The following is a 17,846-nucleotide window of genomic DNA, read 5'->3' as shown; positions in this document are numbered from 1 at the left end:
TATCTGACTAGCGACACAAGAAACTGCAAATGTGGAATAAGGTCATAAGATCATGTGATCGGAGCAGAATTAGACCATTTGGCCCATTAAGTCTACTCCACCATTCAAACATGGCTGATCTATCTCTTCCTCCTAACCCCATTCTCCGGCCTTCTCCCGATAACCCCCGGCACCCATACTAATCAAGAATCTATCGAAGGTAGACACAAAATGCTGGAGTAACTCAGCAGGTGAGGCAGCATCTCTGGAAAGAAGGAATGGACGACGTTTCAGGTCGAGACCCTTCTTCAGAATCCATCTATCTCTGCTTTACAAATATCCATTGACTTGGCCTCCACGGCATTCTGTAGCCTTCTGAATCTAAATGCTGGAGGAACTCAACAGGTCAGGCACCACCTCCGGTGGAAATGGATAGACGATGTTTTGGGTTAGGATCCTTCTTTGGACTGACTGGAGTAGGGGGGAGAAAGCTGGACAAGTGGTGGAGGCGGGACTAGGCCTGGGAAGTGATAGGTGGATACAGGTGAGCGCAGGTGAGCGCAGGTGAGCAGGGTTTCTGCTTGAGGAGTGAAATGTGGAGCCGGAGGGAGGGATGTGGGTGGAAAGGGGACATGGTGGAAGAAGGTAGGATGGTGGCAGAAATGGATGTGCAAACTGGGAAGGGGTTCACAAGAAAGGGGCAGGATATAAAGGGGAGCAGGCAGGGTTGGTAAGGAAACAGCCTTGGATGTTTTCATTCATAGTTTTAGTTTTAGAGACACAGTGTGAAAACAGGCCCTTCGGCCCACCGCGTCCGCACCGACCACGATCACCCGTACACTAGTTCTATCCTACATACTGGGGACAATTTACAGAAGCCAATGAACCTACAAACCTGCACGTCTTTGGGATGTGGGAGGAAACCGGAGCACCCGGAGAAAACCCACGTGGTCACAGGGGGGAACGTACATACACCGTACAGACTGCACCCCCAGTCAGGATCAAACCTGGTTCTCTGGAGCTGTCGGGCAGTAACCCAACCGCTGCGCCACTGTGCCACCCTGATGTGGCGGGAGAAAGCTGGAGTTTGTCTATACTCCTTCAGGGTAAACTCTTTGAGTGTGCAACTCCTTTAAAGACAATTGGTGTGGCTGAAGTCTCACCCAGCGTAACCTGTGGAAAGAATCTCTGGATGCAGCAGTGCAAGTGTTGAGACCAGAAGTTGTCTCGTTACAGAGTCATGGTATGGAACACGAACAATTTTACCATTATAATTCCAATTTCTTGGTCCTGGATTAAAAGAGGAGTAAACAGACAGCCTACGTTGTGGTAGAAACAGCCAGTTGGAATCTGCCTTAATGACAACTTAAGACAAAAAAAAGCACGAGTAACTGAGGCAGCATCTCTGGAGAACATGGATGTTTCGGTGATGTTTTGGGTCAGGGTCCTTCATCAGACGAAGGGCTTCGATCCAAAACGTCATCTTTACATACGCTCCAGAGATGCTGCCAGATCTGCTGAGTTACTCCAGCACTGACTTTTTTTTGAAAACCAGCATCTGCAGTTCCTAGTTTTAATAACAACTGATTTCATTCCTTTATGCTTTGCTTGCTAGGTTTAGCAACGCTATATCATTTGATCCTCAAAGACTGAATATGTCCTGAATGATGGATGCGGCCTTCATAGCTTCAGTTAATGTTCTCATTCAAAGCTCTGTAAATGGGACATGGTCATTTTGCACCGTGGAATTAAACCGATATTACATTTTATAGAATTATGTGTTGCTGAATACCTCACATTTTGCTATGTGGGTCTCTGTATAAATACAATTCCAAAGGGGCGGACATAAGGGGTGAACAAGACCGCAAAGGCATATGGACAAAATGAAAATGGACAAGTCTGAAGAAGGGTCTCGACCCGAAACGTTTCATTCCTTCTCTCCAGAGATGCTGCCTCATCCGCTGAGTTACTCTAGCATTTTGTGTCTACCCGCAAAGGCATATGTTTGTTTGAGAAAGGAATTGTAAGGAACATAGGGCACAGCAGGATTGAGCCTTTCATATGAAGCTACTCGGTTGGATCCTTTTTATTTCTTCTCAAGCTCACAAGCATGACTGATATAATAAGGCCAAAAGTATTCACCAAATACAGAAAAATGTACATTGATTTGCAATATCATTGGGAGGTCTATTCCTTGCTCCTAAATCAGTGAGGACATTTTGCATTAATCTAAGGAGCAGCAATTGTAAATAACCATGGGACATGCAGGCTGGGTCATGAGTGAGCTGTAAATCTACCTTAGAATTAATTCTGGATCAGCAACATGTAGGTCACATTTGAGATCTACTGGATCTTCAACAATACCATTTAAGACAGTGACACACAGCAAGCATAGCCAGTGTTGAAGAAAACCTTTCAGCTTCTCAGGACTTTTCTTGTTGTTTTATGTTCCCCACCAAGAAGAACTTAATAATTATGAGGATAACAGAAATGCAGGTTCTGCTGGTACAGAGATATTTACTGGAAAATCTCCACCCAAAACATTACCTATCCTTTTTCTCCAGAGATGCTGCCTGACCCGCTGAGTTACTCCAGCATTTTGTGGCTATCTTTGGTATAAACCAGCATCCAGTCTAAAGAAGGGTCTTGACCCGAAACATCACCCATTCCTATTCAGAGATGCTGCCTGGTCTGCTGTTACTTCAGCATTTTGTGTCTATTTTTGGTGTGAACCAGCATCTGCAGATCCTTCCTACACGTTTCATCTGCAGTTCCTGGAGAGAAGGAACGGGAGACGTTTCGGGTCAAGACCCTTCTTCAGACTGAGAGTCGGGGAAAGGGACATGAGAGATATAGACAGTGATTATAGAGAAATATAGAACAAATGAATTAAAGATATGCAAAAAAGTAACAATGATGAAGGGAATAGGCTATTGTTCACTGAAGCCTAGTTGAAAACGACTTACAGACAATGAGACTCAACAAGGCAGCTTTGAATCTAGTGCAATTACTTTGGTGGGGAGGGACGAAGGGAGAGGGGATATTAGGGTTACTTGATGTTAAAGAAATCAACATTCATTCCACTGGGTTGTAAGCTGCCCAACCGAAATATGAGGTGATGTTCCTCTTATTTGCGTTTGGCCTCACTCTGACAGTGGAGGCCCAGGACATAAAGGCCAGTGTGGAATGGGAAGGGGAATTAAAGTGTTTGGCAACCGGGAGATCAGGTAGGCCCAGATATAATGGGCTATGGACCAGGCACTGGTAAATGGAATTGGTAGTGGTAAGGATCTGATGGTAGACATGCTGAAAAATCTGTTACTGTGCGTGCTGTATAATCTTCTTTAAAATGATGAGAGGGATAGACAGAGTTGACGTGGATAAGCTTTTCCCAATGAGAGTAGGGAAGATTCAAACAAGGGGACATGACTTGAGGATTAAGGGACAGAGGTTTAGGGGTAACATGAGGGGGAACTTCTTTACTCAGAGAGTGGTAGCTGTGTGGAATGAGCTTCCAGTGAAGGTGGTGGAGGCAGGTTCGTTTTTATCATTTAAAAATAAATTGGATAGTTATATGGACAGGAAAGGTATGGAGGGTTATGGTCTGAACGCAGGTGTATGGGACTAGGGGAGAATACGTGTTCGGCACGGACTAGAAGGGTCGAGATGGCCTGTTTCCGTGCTGTAATTGTTATATGGTTATAAGGTTATGCACAGTCTGCAGACTTGGGTTCCATGTTGTATTGAAAAATGTTAAGGTTTTAGAGGAGATTTGATGCTGGTTCACAATTATACTCTCTTGCATAAGAAAATATAAATATGACCTTTGAAATGTTAAAAAAAAAACAATGCAGATGTCAATAGATTTACTAAATAGTCAGTGAGTTATAGTCATACAACATGGAAACAGGCCCTTTGGCCTAACTTGCCCACGCCGCACAACATGCCCCATCTACACTAGTCCCACTTGCTTGCGTTTGGCCCATATCCCTCTAAACCTACCGTATCCATGACATTTTGATTAGGTAGAAAATTAAACTATGTTTTTAACCGAGAGATCTACTGCAAATGGCCAGAGATACAGAATTAACTGCAGGTGTTTTGGGACATTTGGCATCTTACATTCTAAGAGCTGTGAAAATCAATGTTAACGGTTGAGGCAAAAACAATGTCAACAATTGTAGATTAGTTTCGATAAATTGGTGCAGAGATGGGACAGGAAGGGCATTGGGAATGGGCGACACGGAGCTAAACACCATCACATCCTGCTTTACGTCACAAGCTCTTGTGTTTTGATGCGGAGAAAAACTCAAGATGTTAATTGGAAGGAAAGCATAACCAAACGCCTGGAAACTTGGCGGCACTCCCGGTAACTTCCCTTTCCAAAACACTTCACTTTTTGAGAGTGGGACCAAGAAATCTTGAAGAAAAATGTCACAAAAAATAACTGGCGGACAGAACACTCCAACTTGCTTCATATTTTCAAACGCAGATGGGCAAGACACACTGAAGCCGTGTGCTTTATCTCATAAAATAAGTTTACAGGAACAATTTAGTGCCAAAGTTGTAGACTCACCCGATGCAGTGCGGGAACCAATTTGACCTCCTGTTTGCGAAGTGTTGCTGGGGGAATTGCCTGTAACGTGCTTGGCTAGTGGGCTCTCCACCCTCTCCCACAGGGGCTGTAGTTCAAAGCTGCTCAATAGAAACACAAATAATCTACAATCCATGAACCATGTTACAACAATTTCTCATCACCGATGGGGAAGTGTTTCTTTTGGCAACCAGAGGCAGCTCTCTTGATCTCACCGTCTCCGTCACAGGAGATACAGACTATTGAATGACCTACTTTTAAGTAATTATCCTACAAGTATTATCCTACAATTGAATCTGTGGAATTCATTGCCACAGATGGCGATGGAGGCCAAGTCATTGAGTATTTTTTCAATGGTACTTTATGTACAGTGAAAGTCTTTTTTTTGCATACGGTTCAATGTCAATCCAACAATACGTTATGGCACAATCCTACTAAAGGGCCTGTCCCACTTGGGCGACCTAATCCACGAGTCCAGAAGAGTGCCTTCGATCTTCGACCTTCAAGCTCGAGGGAACTCTCCTGGAAAGCCTCGAGCTGGATCGACCGGCCGCATTGAAACCGCGAGCTGAATCGACAAGAACCGCGAGCTGCATCTACCTACCGCACACACACACACACACAATCACATTGCAAAGGTGGGGGCCATGGAAAGCGGAGGAGTGATGAAGAGGAAGGAAAACGGCTGCCACAGAGTACGGTAAATCCTTTAGAGAGCGCAGGGGGGGTGGGGGGGGGGTGGGGGGTGGAGAGAAGTGGAGAGGGGGGGAGAGAGAAGGGGGAGAGAGAGACGGGGGAGAGAGACGGGGGGGAGGAGACGGGGACGGAGACGGGGACGGAGACGGGGGAGAGACGGGGGAGAGAGACGGGGGAGAGACGGGGGAGAGACGGGGGAGAGACGGGGGAGAGACGGGGGAGAGACGGGGGAGAGACGGGGAGAGACGGGGAGAGAAGGGGGAGAGAAGGGGGGAGAGAAGGGGGAGAGAAGGGGGAGAGAAGGGGAGAGAGAAGGGGGAGAGAAGGGAGAGAGAAGGGGGAGAGAAGGGGAGAGACGGGGGAGAGACGGGGGAGAGAAGGGGAGTTAGAGAGAAGGAGTGGAGACACTTTTAAGAAGTATAATAAAGTTTAGCGGGCATTTTACATAGGTCGTGAAACTCCACTGAGCCAATCAAAATGCCCGGTCAGCGAAGGAGCTAAGGTCGCCCAAGTGGGACAGGCCCTTAAGTATAAGATAATAGACCACACTGAATCAGTATACAAGAGTCACCACATTTTAGGCAAAATCTTGTACCTTCAAGTCCAGTGGTGGAGACAGATGTGGCATTTAAGAGATTTATGGATAGGTATTTCAAAGCGTAGATTGACAGGCTCTTGATTAGCAAGGACGTCAAAGGTTATGGGGAAAAGGCAGGAGCATGGTGTTGAGAGGAAAAAATACATTAGTCGTGATTGAATACACTGATATTATCCTACAATTTACAGAAGCCAATTAACCTACAAACCTATTGAATGGCGGTGCAGGGAGTGCAGAGACGGTTCACCAGACTGATTCCTGGGATGTCAGGACTGTCTTATGAAGAAAGACTAGATAGACTTGGTTTATACTCTCTAGAATTTAGGAGATTGAGAGGGGATCTTATAGAAACTTACAAAATTCTTAAGGGGTTGGACAGGCTAGATGCAGGAAGATTGTTCCCGATGTTAGGGAAGTCCAGGACAAGGGGTCACAGCTTAAGGATTAAGGGGAAATCCTTTAAAACCGAGATGAGAATAACTTTTTTCACACAGAGAGTGGTGAATCTCTGGAATTCTCTGCCACAGAGGGTAGTTGAGGCCAGTTCATTGGCTATATTTAAGAGGGAGTTAGATGTGGCCCTTGTGGCTAAGGGGATCAGGGGGTATGGAGAGAAGGCAGGTACGGGATACTGAGTTGGATGATCAGCCATGATCATATTGAATGGCGGTGAAGGCTCGAAGGGCCGAATGGCCTACTCCTGCACCTAATTTCTATGTTTCTAACCTACAAACCTGTACAAATCTTTGTAGTGTGGGAGGAAACCGGAGCACCCAGGGAAAACCCATGCAATCCCATGGAAAATGTACAAACTCTGTAATCAGGATTGAACCCGAGGCTCCAGCTGCTCCACCGTGCAGCCCCAAATTCTGTCTGATGTCTTATGGTCGGATATTAACTAACTGCAGTTCAAACACAGCACTTAATGGTGGAAAAATGTTCCCTGGGTCACCAGAGTTGAAGGTGGTGTGGCTATTGTGTCCACTTGTATCAATGGGATAGACCACACTGAGACGATAATACTCAAGCACTCATGTGGTCATGGCAACCATAAATACTTCATTCATAAATATTTCACTCACATTCATGGAGATAAAACAACATCTCACGACAGTCTGAAATTAACTGAACATATTCACAACAAGACAAAGCTCGGAGGATCACAATTTGTTGGTACAGTTTCTATTAATTCATGTAATTGGAGCAGAATTAGGCTATTCAACCCATCAAGTCTGCTCTGTCATTCAGTTATATCTGATCTATCTTTCCCTCTCAACCCCATTCTCCTGGCTTCTCCCCATAACCTTCGAAGCCCTTACTAATCAAGAACCCGTCAATCTCCCCATTAAAAATACCCAATGAATTGGCCTCCACAACCGTCTGTGGCAATGAATTCCACAGATTCCCAACACTCTGGCTAAAGAAATTCATCCTCCTTTCTAAAGGTACATCCTTTTATTCTGAGGCTGTGGCTTCTAGCCCGAGACTCTCCCACTGGTGGAGACATCCTCTCCGCATCTACTCCATCTAAGCCTTTACTTTTCAATTTTTTCTTTGAAAAATACCTCATCATATTTTTCAGAATGATAATCTGGTGCATTGTGCTTAACATAGTTGAAAGGAAAAAATACAACAAAACATTTTGAATTAATCTGTCACTTCTAACCGACACAATTTAAAATGACTGAGAACATTAGATATATACTAAATATATATTCAAATTCTGCTCATGCTTTGTTGGGGTGGACAAGTGAGATTGATTGAAAATATATTAAAAAAAAAAAACCTCAAACTTTTAGGATTTGTGCTCATGGATGACAATGCTCACTTGGCACAGAGAAAGGGCACAGAAACAGGCCCTTCAGCCCATTGATACTATACCGACCATCAATCATCCATTGGACTTATCCCATTTTATTTTATTCTCCTTACATTTCAATCAACTTCATCCCAATTTTATCACTCACTTACACACAAAGGGCAATTCACAGGGGCCAGGAAGCCGACCAATCCCAATGTTTCGTGGGAATTGGGAGGAAACCGGAGCACATGGTAGAGCTACGGGAATACCTAATAGAATTCTATAAAATAATGAAAGGCATAGATAGGGTAGACAGTCAAAGCCCTTTCCCCATTGATGGAAGATTGAAATACTAGAGGGCAGAGCTTGAAGGTGGGAGGGGAAAAGTTCAAAAGAGATGTGTTGGGTCAATTATTTTTACACATAGTATGGTGAGGGAAATGGATCATGTGCTTGGTGTAATGAGATTGGTGTAACTTGGGATAATTTTTGGCACAAATTTTGTGGGCCAAAGGGTTTCTGTGCCCTACTGTTCGATGTTCTAATAGAACACCAATCCATCAGTAGAAACATGGATTTTCACAGCAACAGGTAGTTCCACTGTAGTTAGAAGCATCTGTGAAAGCAAGTTCATTTTTCTACTTGTGATGGTTGAAGTGGCATTTAAGAGACTTTTGGATAGGCACCTAAATATGCAGGAAATGGAGGGACATGGATTATGTGCGGATAGATAAGAGATGGTCTTGCCATTATGTTTTGCACAGATATTTTGGGTCGAAGGGCCTGTTCCAGTGCGAACTGTTCCAGGTGCCCCTGGAAAATCCACGCGGTCATGGAGAAAGCATGCAGTCTCCACAATAGCAGTACCAAGTGTCAGGATTGAACTTGGGCCACCGGAGCAACGAAGGATATCTTCGGAGGGTATCAATAATTTTTAGGACAGTTAGAACATCAAAGCATGAGAAAAGGAGTTGAGGCTCTGGATGAGGAAGATCTTTCAAAATGGCCGGGCCACCTCATGGGACTGAATCGGTTACCAGGACCATTCCAATTTCTTGGAATCACCTTAAAGGGCTTGCAAATGTTCACAGTTAACCTGGTGTTGAAGCCTGTTTTGAGAATGAGCTTGTGGTGATTTTAAAAGCAGCGTGGAAGATTGTGGAGTTGTGATTCACGCTGAAAGTAGTTTACACTTTAAGTTTCACTTCTGCTCTAGGTGTCAGCTGCTCTACATCGGTGAGACCAAGCGTAGGTTTGGCGATTGCTTCGCCCAACACCTCCGCTCGGTTCGCAATAACCAACCTGATCTCCTGACCTCCCGGTGGCTCCGCACTTCAACTCCCCCTCCCATTCCGAATCCGACCTTTCTGTCCTGGGCTTCCTCCATGGCCAGAGTGAGGCCCAAATTGAGGCCTCCTAAATTGGAGGAGCAGCACCTCATATTTGGCTTGGGCCGTCAGCACCCCAGCGGTATGAACATTGACTTCTCCAATTTCAGATAGTCCCAGCTTTCTCCTCCCCTTCACAGCTCTTCCTCAGCCCACTGTCTCCGTCTCTTCCTTTCTTCTTCCCGCCCCTCCCCCCCACCCTCACATATCAGTCTGAAGAAGGGCCTCGACCCAAAACGTCACCTATTTCCTTCGCTCCATAGATGCTGCCTCACCCGCTGAGTTTCAGCAATTTTGTCTACCTTCGATTTTCCAGCATCTGGAGTTCCTTTAAACTTATTGGTGAAAGGCTCATTTTTAGGTATATTAGTAAAACCAACACCAAATCAACCATTTCAGGGTCTACATAATGACATAATGATTGATTGAATGATTGATTGATTGAAAGATACAGAATGGAAGCATTCCCTTCGGCCCTCCAAGTCCACGCCAACAATAGATCACCCGTTCACACTAGATGTATGTGGCCCTACTTTCTCACACACTAGAGGCAATTTACAGAGGCCAATTAACCTACAAACCTGCACGTCTTTGAGGCATGGGGGATACCGGGGCACCTGGAGAAAACTCACATGGTCACAAGGAGAACTTGCAAACTCCACACACAGACAGCACTCCAGGTCAGGATCCAACCCAGGCCTGTGGCTCTGTGAGGTAGTAGCTCTACCAGCTGCACTACTGTGCCAGCACTGTGTAGAAGCCCCTAGAAATATTGGATAATTCCTTCCATTGCATTGCCTGTTTGTGATCTGTTATGGCAATTGTAGGTTTGTGATCGTACAAATTAAATTTATGTGAAAGCAGAAATGTAAATTGCCAGTGTAATTTTTTAACCCCCTCCCCTTTGGGCGAAAAGTTCCAAGTTTGCCCATATGGGAAGCTCAAAAACAAGGCTTTATTTTAATTTTAGTTTAAAGATACAATGCGGAATCAGACCCTTCAGCTCACTGAGTCTGCGCCGACCAGCGATCCCCCCACACTAGCACTATTCTACACACACTAGGGACGATTTACAATTTTACCAAACCAAATAACCTACCAACCTGCACATCTTTGCAGTGTGGGAAGAAACCGGAGAAAACCCAACGAGGTCACAGGGAGAATGTACAAACTCCGTACAGGATCGAACTTGGATCAGGATCAAACTCGGGTCTCTGGCGCTGTAGGGCAGCAACCCTAGCTCTCCACCACCTTGCCACCCACATTGCACAGCATTCATAGCACCAGATTTTGGGTCACCAATTGTCACAGTTGGACACATGTATCATTTGGCCATTGGTCCTTCAAGGGTTGAATCAGGAAATAGATCACAGTTGAATCTAGTTGCCAGAGCTCACTCACCTGAAAGTACTTTTACGGCTGGCGTGACTGTTTATTTGATCTTTGCTGTACGATTTGGACACAGTTCTTTCAGGAACCTTAAGAGTGAGAAATAACAATTAAAAAAATAGATTTTTTTGTTGGAAGATATCATTACTGCACAAAACACAAAGTGTTGGAGGAACTCAGCAGGTCAGGCTGCATCTGGGGAAGGAATGGCCTGGTGACATTTGGGGCAACTGTATCAGCCTGAAGAAGGGTTCCGACACAAAACTCCCCCCCCCCTCTCCCCCCAACAGAGGCTGCATGACCCACTGAATTCCTCCAGCATTTTGTACTTTGCTCCAGTATCTGCAGTCTCTAGTCTCCTCATTAATGTGCAACCCAGAAACAATTTTAGCCCAATTCAATGCAAGAATACACCATTAAGTTTGAAAACAATAACTCTAAACCTTTATTCAATCATATGACAACTCAATACTTTCTTGACTTTTCTATAGATTCCTCTGGCAGCTCGTTCCAGATACTGGCTACACTGAGTGAAAAGGTCGTCCCTGAGGTGCCTTCTAAATCTCCCCCCTCTCATCTTAACGTCTATGCCCTCTAGTTGTAGAATCCTCTAATCTGGAAAAAAAAGATTGTGAGTGTTCACTTTATCCATGCCCCTCATGATTTGTCCACCTCAATAAGGTCACCCCCCAGCCTCCTAGTCTAAAGAAAAAAGCCTCAGTTTATCTAACCTCTCCCAATATCTCAAGCCCGCAAGCCCAGGCAACATTCCGAGAAATCTCTTCTGCACCCTTTGAGGTGAGCAGCCTCCGAGCATTGAGGTGCCTAGAACTGTCCAAACTGATCCAATAAGTGGTGCAAGGTTTTTGCCAAGGTCTCTTCATAGAGATAGTTTGGCATATTATTGTCACATGTGAAAAGTGAAAAGTACAGTGAAAAGCTTTTTGTTGCACGCTATCTAGTAATTTGCCAAATGAGCCATCGGTGAGAGGATTGTGAATGTAGTAAATGTGTACATTCATCAAGCAGTTCTCCACACCGTCTAACCTTGAAGGGACGAGAGTCTAAGTGATACCAAAATAAACCGATCTATCCCGTCGTGTAATGGAAGCTTCACAATGGCAGTCAGAAGCTAATTATGGTCACATGGTGGCGCAGCGGTAGAGTTGCTGTCTTACAGTGCCAGAGACCCGGGTTTGATCCTGATGGTGCTGTCTGTATGGAGTGTGTACGTTCTTCGCATGACCTGGGTGGGTTTTCTCCAGGATCTCCGGTTTCCTCCCACACTCCTAAGACGTACAGGTTTGTAGGTGAATTAGATTGGTATAATTGTAAATTGTCCCTAGTGTGTGCAGGATAGTGTTAGTGTGCAGGGATCACTGGTCGGTGCAGACCTGAAGGGCCTGTTTCTGCACTATATCTCTCAACTAAATCACACTAAATTCGCAGAGCCATAGGGTCAATAAACCTACCTTGGGAGGTGGAGAAGCATCTTCCCAAAACACATCATCCTGTTCAGGCGACGTTGGAATCATGCCCATATCGGGAATGGAAGCGGAGCTGAATAGTTGGCTTCTAAACACATTTGGGTTCAGATCCTGTGGAGGATACAGTTTAGTATTACTTGGGATCATAAATTCAAAGCAAAGAAGTGAACAAATAAAAAATGAATAATACAGCCACTATTATTACATGTAAAGATACTATGCACACAATCTGAATTATGATTGAAACGTTTCCAATTATTTAAGTAAAATATAATGTACTCGAAGAGCTCAACAGGTCAGGCAGCAGCTGTGGCGGGCAACAATTTAGTGTCATGTGTACCAAGGTACAATGAAAAGCCGAGGTACAGTGATGTTTCGGGTCGGGGCATTTTTTGAGACTGTTGGTGATGACATTTCAGACTTCAGTGTGAAGAAGGGTCCTGACCTAAAATGCTGCCCATCCATTCCCTCCACAGATGCTGCCTGACTCGTTGATTTCCTCCAGATCTTTGTGCTTTGCACTGGTATCTCCATAATTAGCAGGAAGCACGGCCAAGGGAGCAGCCGGGGGTGGTGACGGGAGCCCAGCCTGGAAACGACCGCGGTCTGGGCTGGGGGTGATGGTGTCGGGGGCACAGCCTGGAAGTGGCCGGGAGACAGCGTGGGCTGGTTATGTTGGTGGCAGCCCAGCCTGGAGCGGTCGGGGAGGCGATGTGGGCCAGGGATGATGGCGGCAGCCCTGCCTGGCGGTGAAGTACAGCAGGACCGTCCACTAAAGTCGTAGGAATTTACAGTTCAGTTTCACCCCCATTGTTCAAGAAGTCAAAGTGTATTCTCTGACTTCTATTCCAGCAGTGAAGGGTTTCCAGGTCAAGTCAAGTCTATTCGTTACATACACATACGAGATATGCAGTGAAATGAAAAGTGGCATTATCTGTTTGGGTATTACAGCAAATTGGATATTAGGCTATTGTTCTGACACCTACTGTCAACAAGGGCTGGTGATTATCTGAGTGTAGAGATTATTGGGGCAATATCCTACCAAGGTTTTGCTTGTTAACTTGCACTACCTGTCTGCCCATTACTCACGATGGATAATTAGTTAGATACTGTGCAAGTGCAGCCCGACTCTCCAACACTGATAACGACTTCATTCATTCAGTCTTTCACAGCACGGTAAGGGAGATTGTATTGAGCACAGAGTGTGAGATGAGTGTGATGCAGGGGACACACACAGTGGGACAAAGTGTGGGGGGCGCTTTCCTCTCCCACCCGACTCTGGGCTATCTGTTCATGGCCTGTCACACCACCATAATGTAGCCCAGCAGAAGCTCAAACAAACAACACATGAAGCTGGGCAGACTGCAGTTTTCCAAACTCATTATCAAATTTCGCAACGTGAGGGAACCTTTTATCTCCGTCTGGATGAGAACCGGCAACTTCTGGCTGTAAATCATTGGTGACATTTGCTCAGTGTTTCTTTCCATTAGTGCAGTATGATCTGCTGGGTATGTCTCACCAGCCCTGCGATTAGCAACACATGACGCAGCCAAAGCTGTGTAACTGCTAGCATTAACCCATCTAACCCAGACTCACCTAGTCACAAACAGTTACTTTATCCTATCCCTTCCTCTCGCACCTTCACGGCAACTTACAACATCCTTTACCGTCTCCTTTTTAGTTTAGTTTAGAGACAGCATGGAAACAGGCCCTTCAGCCCACCAAGTCATCGGACAATCTTTGATCAAGCTTTACTGGCTTATCTTGCACTAAACGTTATTCCCTTTACCATGTATCTGTACACTGTGGTTGGATCAATTGTAATCATATATTGGTTTTACATTGACTGGTTAGCACCCAAACAAAAGCTTTTCACTGTACACGTGGCAATAAACTAAACGCAAATCTCTGCCGTTGATCACCCATACACTAGTTCTATCCAACACACTAAAGACAATTTACAGAAGCCAATTAACCTTCAAACCTGCATATCTTTGGAATGTGGGAGGAAACTGGAGCACCTGGAGAAAACACACGCGGTCACAGGGAGAATGTACAAACTCTGTACAGAGAGCATTCGTAGTCAGGATTGAACCCACGTCTCTGGTGCAGGAAGGCAGCAACTCTACCACTCATTTCTGACCCTGAAGCATTAACTCTGTTCCTTTTTCCACAAATTCTGCCAGTTAAAACAAAGAATACCAGCCAAGAAATAAGCAAAGTTCTCTGAGTAATATGGGCTGGAATTATTGAGGATGATGATCTGAATGGAAGTTATTATTAAACTCGATATTTTGCGGACTTTTCTTCCAAAGCTGTTCATAAAAATTTAAAGCTGTGAAAATATCAGTACAGTGAACCCTCGTTTTTATGGACCTCTTTATGGTGTATTTCAGTTATAGGGGATGGACCTGCTCAACCTCACTGCCAGGACAGGCTGCTGACACCATCCACGGCCACTCCCTCAGTTGCAACCTCGTCACCAACCTCTGTATTGCTGTATTGAGATCTTGATTAGTAGCTTAGGGCTGGTAAGGCTTTGCTTTAATATTTCAGCTGATAAAAGGCACCTTTTAGACTAAGATACAGCGTGGAAATAGGCCCTTCGGCCCATCTAGTCCGTGCCGACCAGCAATCACTGGAATGGAATACTTTATTGTCACCTTTGATTTGTTTGCATACCCAGGGTATACAATAGTCGACACATAAACGGCGCTGACAAAATTACAAAGTACCCCCGCCGGGTGCTGCATTGTTCTCCCCCCTCATGGCAGTTCCCCCCACGCCCTCATCGACCGTGGGTCGACCCGCAAGGCTCCACCGTCGCCTGGCTCTGCCGGCCTTCACGAATCTCCACCGCCCCAGGCAGGCCTCGCCACACGGCTTCTCCACAACCTCCTGGGAGGCACTAACACTATCCTACACACTAGGGACTAATTACAATTTAACCAGAGCCTCTTCCCTATCCATTCCAAATCCCTGGCAGGTTTTGCAATCCACTGAACACCTGAGGACAAAATTTTATCTGAACTGATGCATGTTTTTTTAACGTATGTTTGGGACTAGCTCTGCCCAAGACCCCAAGAACATGCAGGGAGCTGTACATGTAGCGTAGTCCATCACACAGACATGACTCCCCATCATTTATTCCATTGGCACTTCATGCTGCTTCAGAACAGCATTCAACATATATATAATCTTATTTATATAGCACATTTTTAGTCAACTTGCATTGACCCCAAAGTGCTTCACATAATTACATTACATTTACACACAGGCAAAGGTGGGTGAAGTGTCTTGCCCCAAGGACACAACGACAGTATGCACTCCAAGCGGGATTCGAACTGGCTATCTTCCGGTCGCCAGCCGAACACTTAGCCCATTGCGCCATCTGTCGTCCAACATCATCAAAGACTTTCCCCACCCTGGTCATTCCTTCTTCCCCACGCTTCCATCGGGCTGAAGATACAGAAGCTTGAAAACACGAACTGTCAGGCTCAGGAACACCTTCTCCCCCTCTGTTAACAGGCTTCCAAATGGTCTTTCCGTAAGCTAGGTTAACAAAAAACTTTTCACTGTACCCCAGGCCACAAGGCAATAAACTAAACTGGGTACTGTTTGATTCACTTTTACCCCATTGCAGACATTAGACTTTGTCTATAGAACTGTTGCATTACAATGCTGAGAACTATATTCTGCACTCTGCATCATCCCCTTTGCTCTACTTGAGTTTGTTTTGATTGTATCTATGTGTCGTCTAACTGATCAGATTATAAAACATGCAAAACAAAGTTTTTCACTGGCTCTGGGTACAGGCGACAATAATAAACCTACACCTCAAAAAATCAGCACGTCGAAATCTGCTTCCAAAATCTGTGCAGGAAGGAACTGCTGAAGCTGGTTTAAACCGAAGATAGACACAAAAAGATTGAGTAACTCAGTGGGTGAGACGTCTCTGGAGAAAAGGAATAGGTGGCGTTTCAGGTCAAGACCCTTCTTCAGTCTGAAGAAGGATCTCGAACCGAAACGTCACCTATTCCTTTTCTCTAGAAAGGCTGCCTGACCCGCTGAGATACTCAAGGTTTTTGTGTTCATCCAAAATGCTGTTCTGTATTTCAGTAGAGGAGTAAACTGCACTTTATGTAGCTGAATTATATGCTTGGCTCCCAAAACAGAACTGCTACTCACAGTCTCCTAATTAGTCAGTGCTGGCATTTCCATATGTCAGCTATTGACAATATTCCTTCAATGAAAAATTACCTTCCTCTGTCCTCACCAGGAGATTTTGTCTGCTTGAGAGAGCTGACAATTTGAGTGGGAAATGCGATTCTAATGAGGGGAAGTTAAGAGAGGACTGTGCCGCTACACCCAAGCAAGCACACCAACAGCTCGACTTCCTTTGAAGGCTGAGGAAAGTCCACAGGTCTCCGTCGCATCTTACCAATTTCTCCAGGAATAAAATAGAAAGCATCCGATCCGGATGCATCACAGCGTGGCATGGCAATTGCTCTGTCCAAGGCGGCAAGAAATTGCAGAGTTCTGAATGCAGCCCAGCCATAGAGGTCATATAGCATGGGTACAGGGTCGGGACCTTTACATACACTGAAGTAACTTCTATAGTTCGACGCTAAAGGTGGCACGGTGGCGCAGTGGTAGAGTTGCTGCCTTACAATGCCAGAGAGCCTGGTTCGATCCTGACTATGGGTGCTGCCTGTGCGGAGTTTGTACAATGCAAACCTGCACGCCTTTGGAATGTGGGAGGAAACCAGAGCACCCGGAGAAAACCCACCCGGTCACAGGGGAAACGTGCAAACTCTGTACAGACAGCACAATCTTACCTTATCTTACATTTACTCCAGTCAACCTCTTGGCAAAAGCTTCTCGAGCTAAAGTTTCAGCACTTACTCTCAATCGCATGACTTCACCTCTGGCCCCGACACTTCAAAAGATGTCTCCCCCCCCCTCCCCCCTCCATTAGTCCCTGCCGTTGTGTGTTCCACCGCATGAGGGAGCCACTCCCAAAAACTAGTGGCTTCTTTTTAATTCCTCTGCTCCGCTCCTCCTCTCAGCTACAGCATCACATAAACCAGTCTTCCTACCCCTCATCGACACCATCTAAACTTCATGCTGCCTCGGGAAAGGAATCAACGTTCTCATCTTGCACTTAGTTCTGGTTTAGTTTAGGTTCGTTCAGATGAGAGAGAATGTGTAGATATAGGCCCTTCGGCCCACCGAGTCCGTGCCGACCAGTGATCACACTAGTTCTATCCTACACACTAGGAACAATTCACAAAGGCCAATTAACCTACACAAACCTGCACATCTTTGGAGTATGTGGAGGAAAGCAGAGCACCTGGAGCAAACCCACGTGGCCACAGGAAGAGCATGCAAACTCCATACAGGACCCACAGTCAGGATAGAACCCGGGACTCTGGCGCTGTAAGGTGGCAGCTTTACCGCTGCGCCACTGTGCCGCACAATTCAGGCTGGGTTAGGTCAACGTGAACCAACTCAGTTCTTTATTAATGCGTTGTAGCAACAGAAAATCCCCCTCCTGCTTAATGCAAACACTTCTGCACTCATCAACATAACTCCACACGGGAGGCAGCCTGTTTGAGACTCTTGCATCTACAGTGATGGTCAGGATGGGTAGAGTAAGTTAAATATTACGATTCCTTGGCTACTAGTCCGGGTCGGGTTGCCATTTATACCTGACAGACAGCGAGACACATGCGTTTCAAAAAGGCAGTGGAAATGGAAGTTAATTCCATTCGTTCAATGACCAGAGCAGATTTAAAACGTTGTGCAAAAGACCCGAGTGAGATGCAAGGGGAAATATTTTGATATAGTGAATGGTCAGGGTCTGGAACTCATTGATCGTAGGGGGTGGTGAACAGTCATAGAGAGTCATAGA

At 45.5% G+C, this 17,846-nt stretch overlaps 1 protein-coding gene across 1 annotated transcript in view; it reads right to left on the bottom strand.

Annotated features, from left to right (window-relative positions):
* Positions 1 to 17,846, bottom strand: part of si:zfos-2326c3.2 (mitogen-activated protein kinase kinase kinase kinase 4) — a 280,480-nt gene that overhangs the window by 99,280 nt on the left and 163,354 nt on the right. The window contains exons 16-18 of the mRNA XM_055644013.1: positions 11,918 to 12,043; positions 10,458 to 10,534; positions 4,556 to 4,674 (exon numbers count right to left, since the gene is read on the bottom strand). Coding sequence (XP_055499988.1) covers positions 4,556 to 4,674; positions 10,458 to 10,534; positions 11,918 to 12,043 — 322 coding nt within the window. The remainder of the gene's footprint in view (positions 1 to 4,555; positions 4,675 to 10,457; positions 10,535 to 11,917; positions 12,044 to 17,846) is intronic.

The sequence above is a fragment of the Leucoraja erinacea genome, chromosome 12 (assembly GCF_028641065.1).
Source record: "Leucoraja erinacea ecotype New England chromosome 12, Leri_hhj_1, whole genome shotgun sequence".
Taxonomy (NCBI): Eukaryota; Metazoa; Chordata; class Chondrichthyes; order Rajiformes; family Rajidae; genus Leucoraja; species Leucoraja erinaceus.
This window is presented reverse-complemented; position numbering and strand designations above follow the sequence as displayed.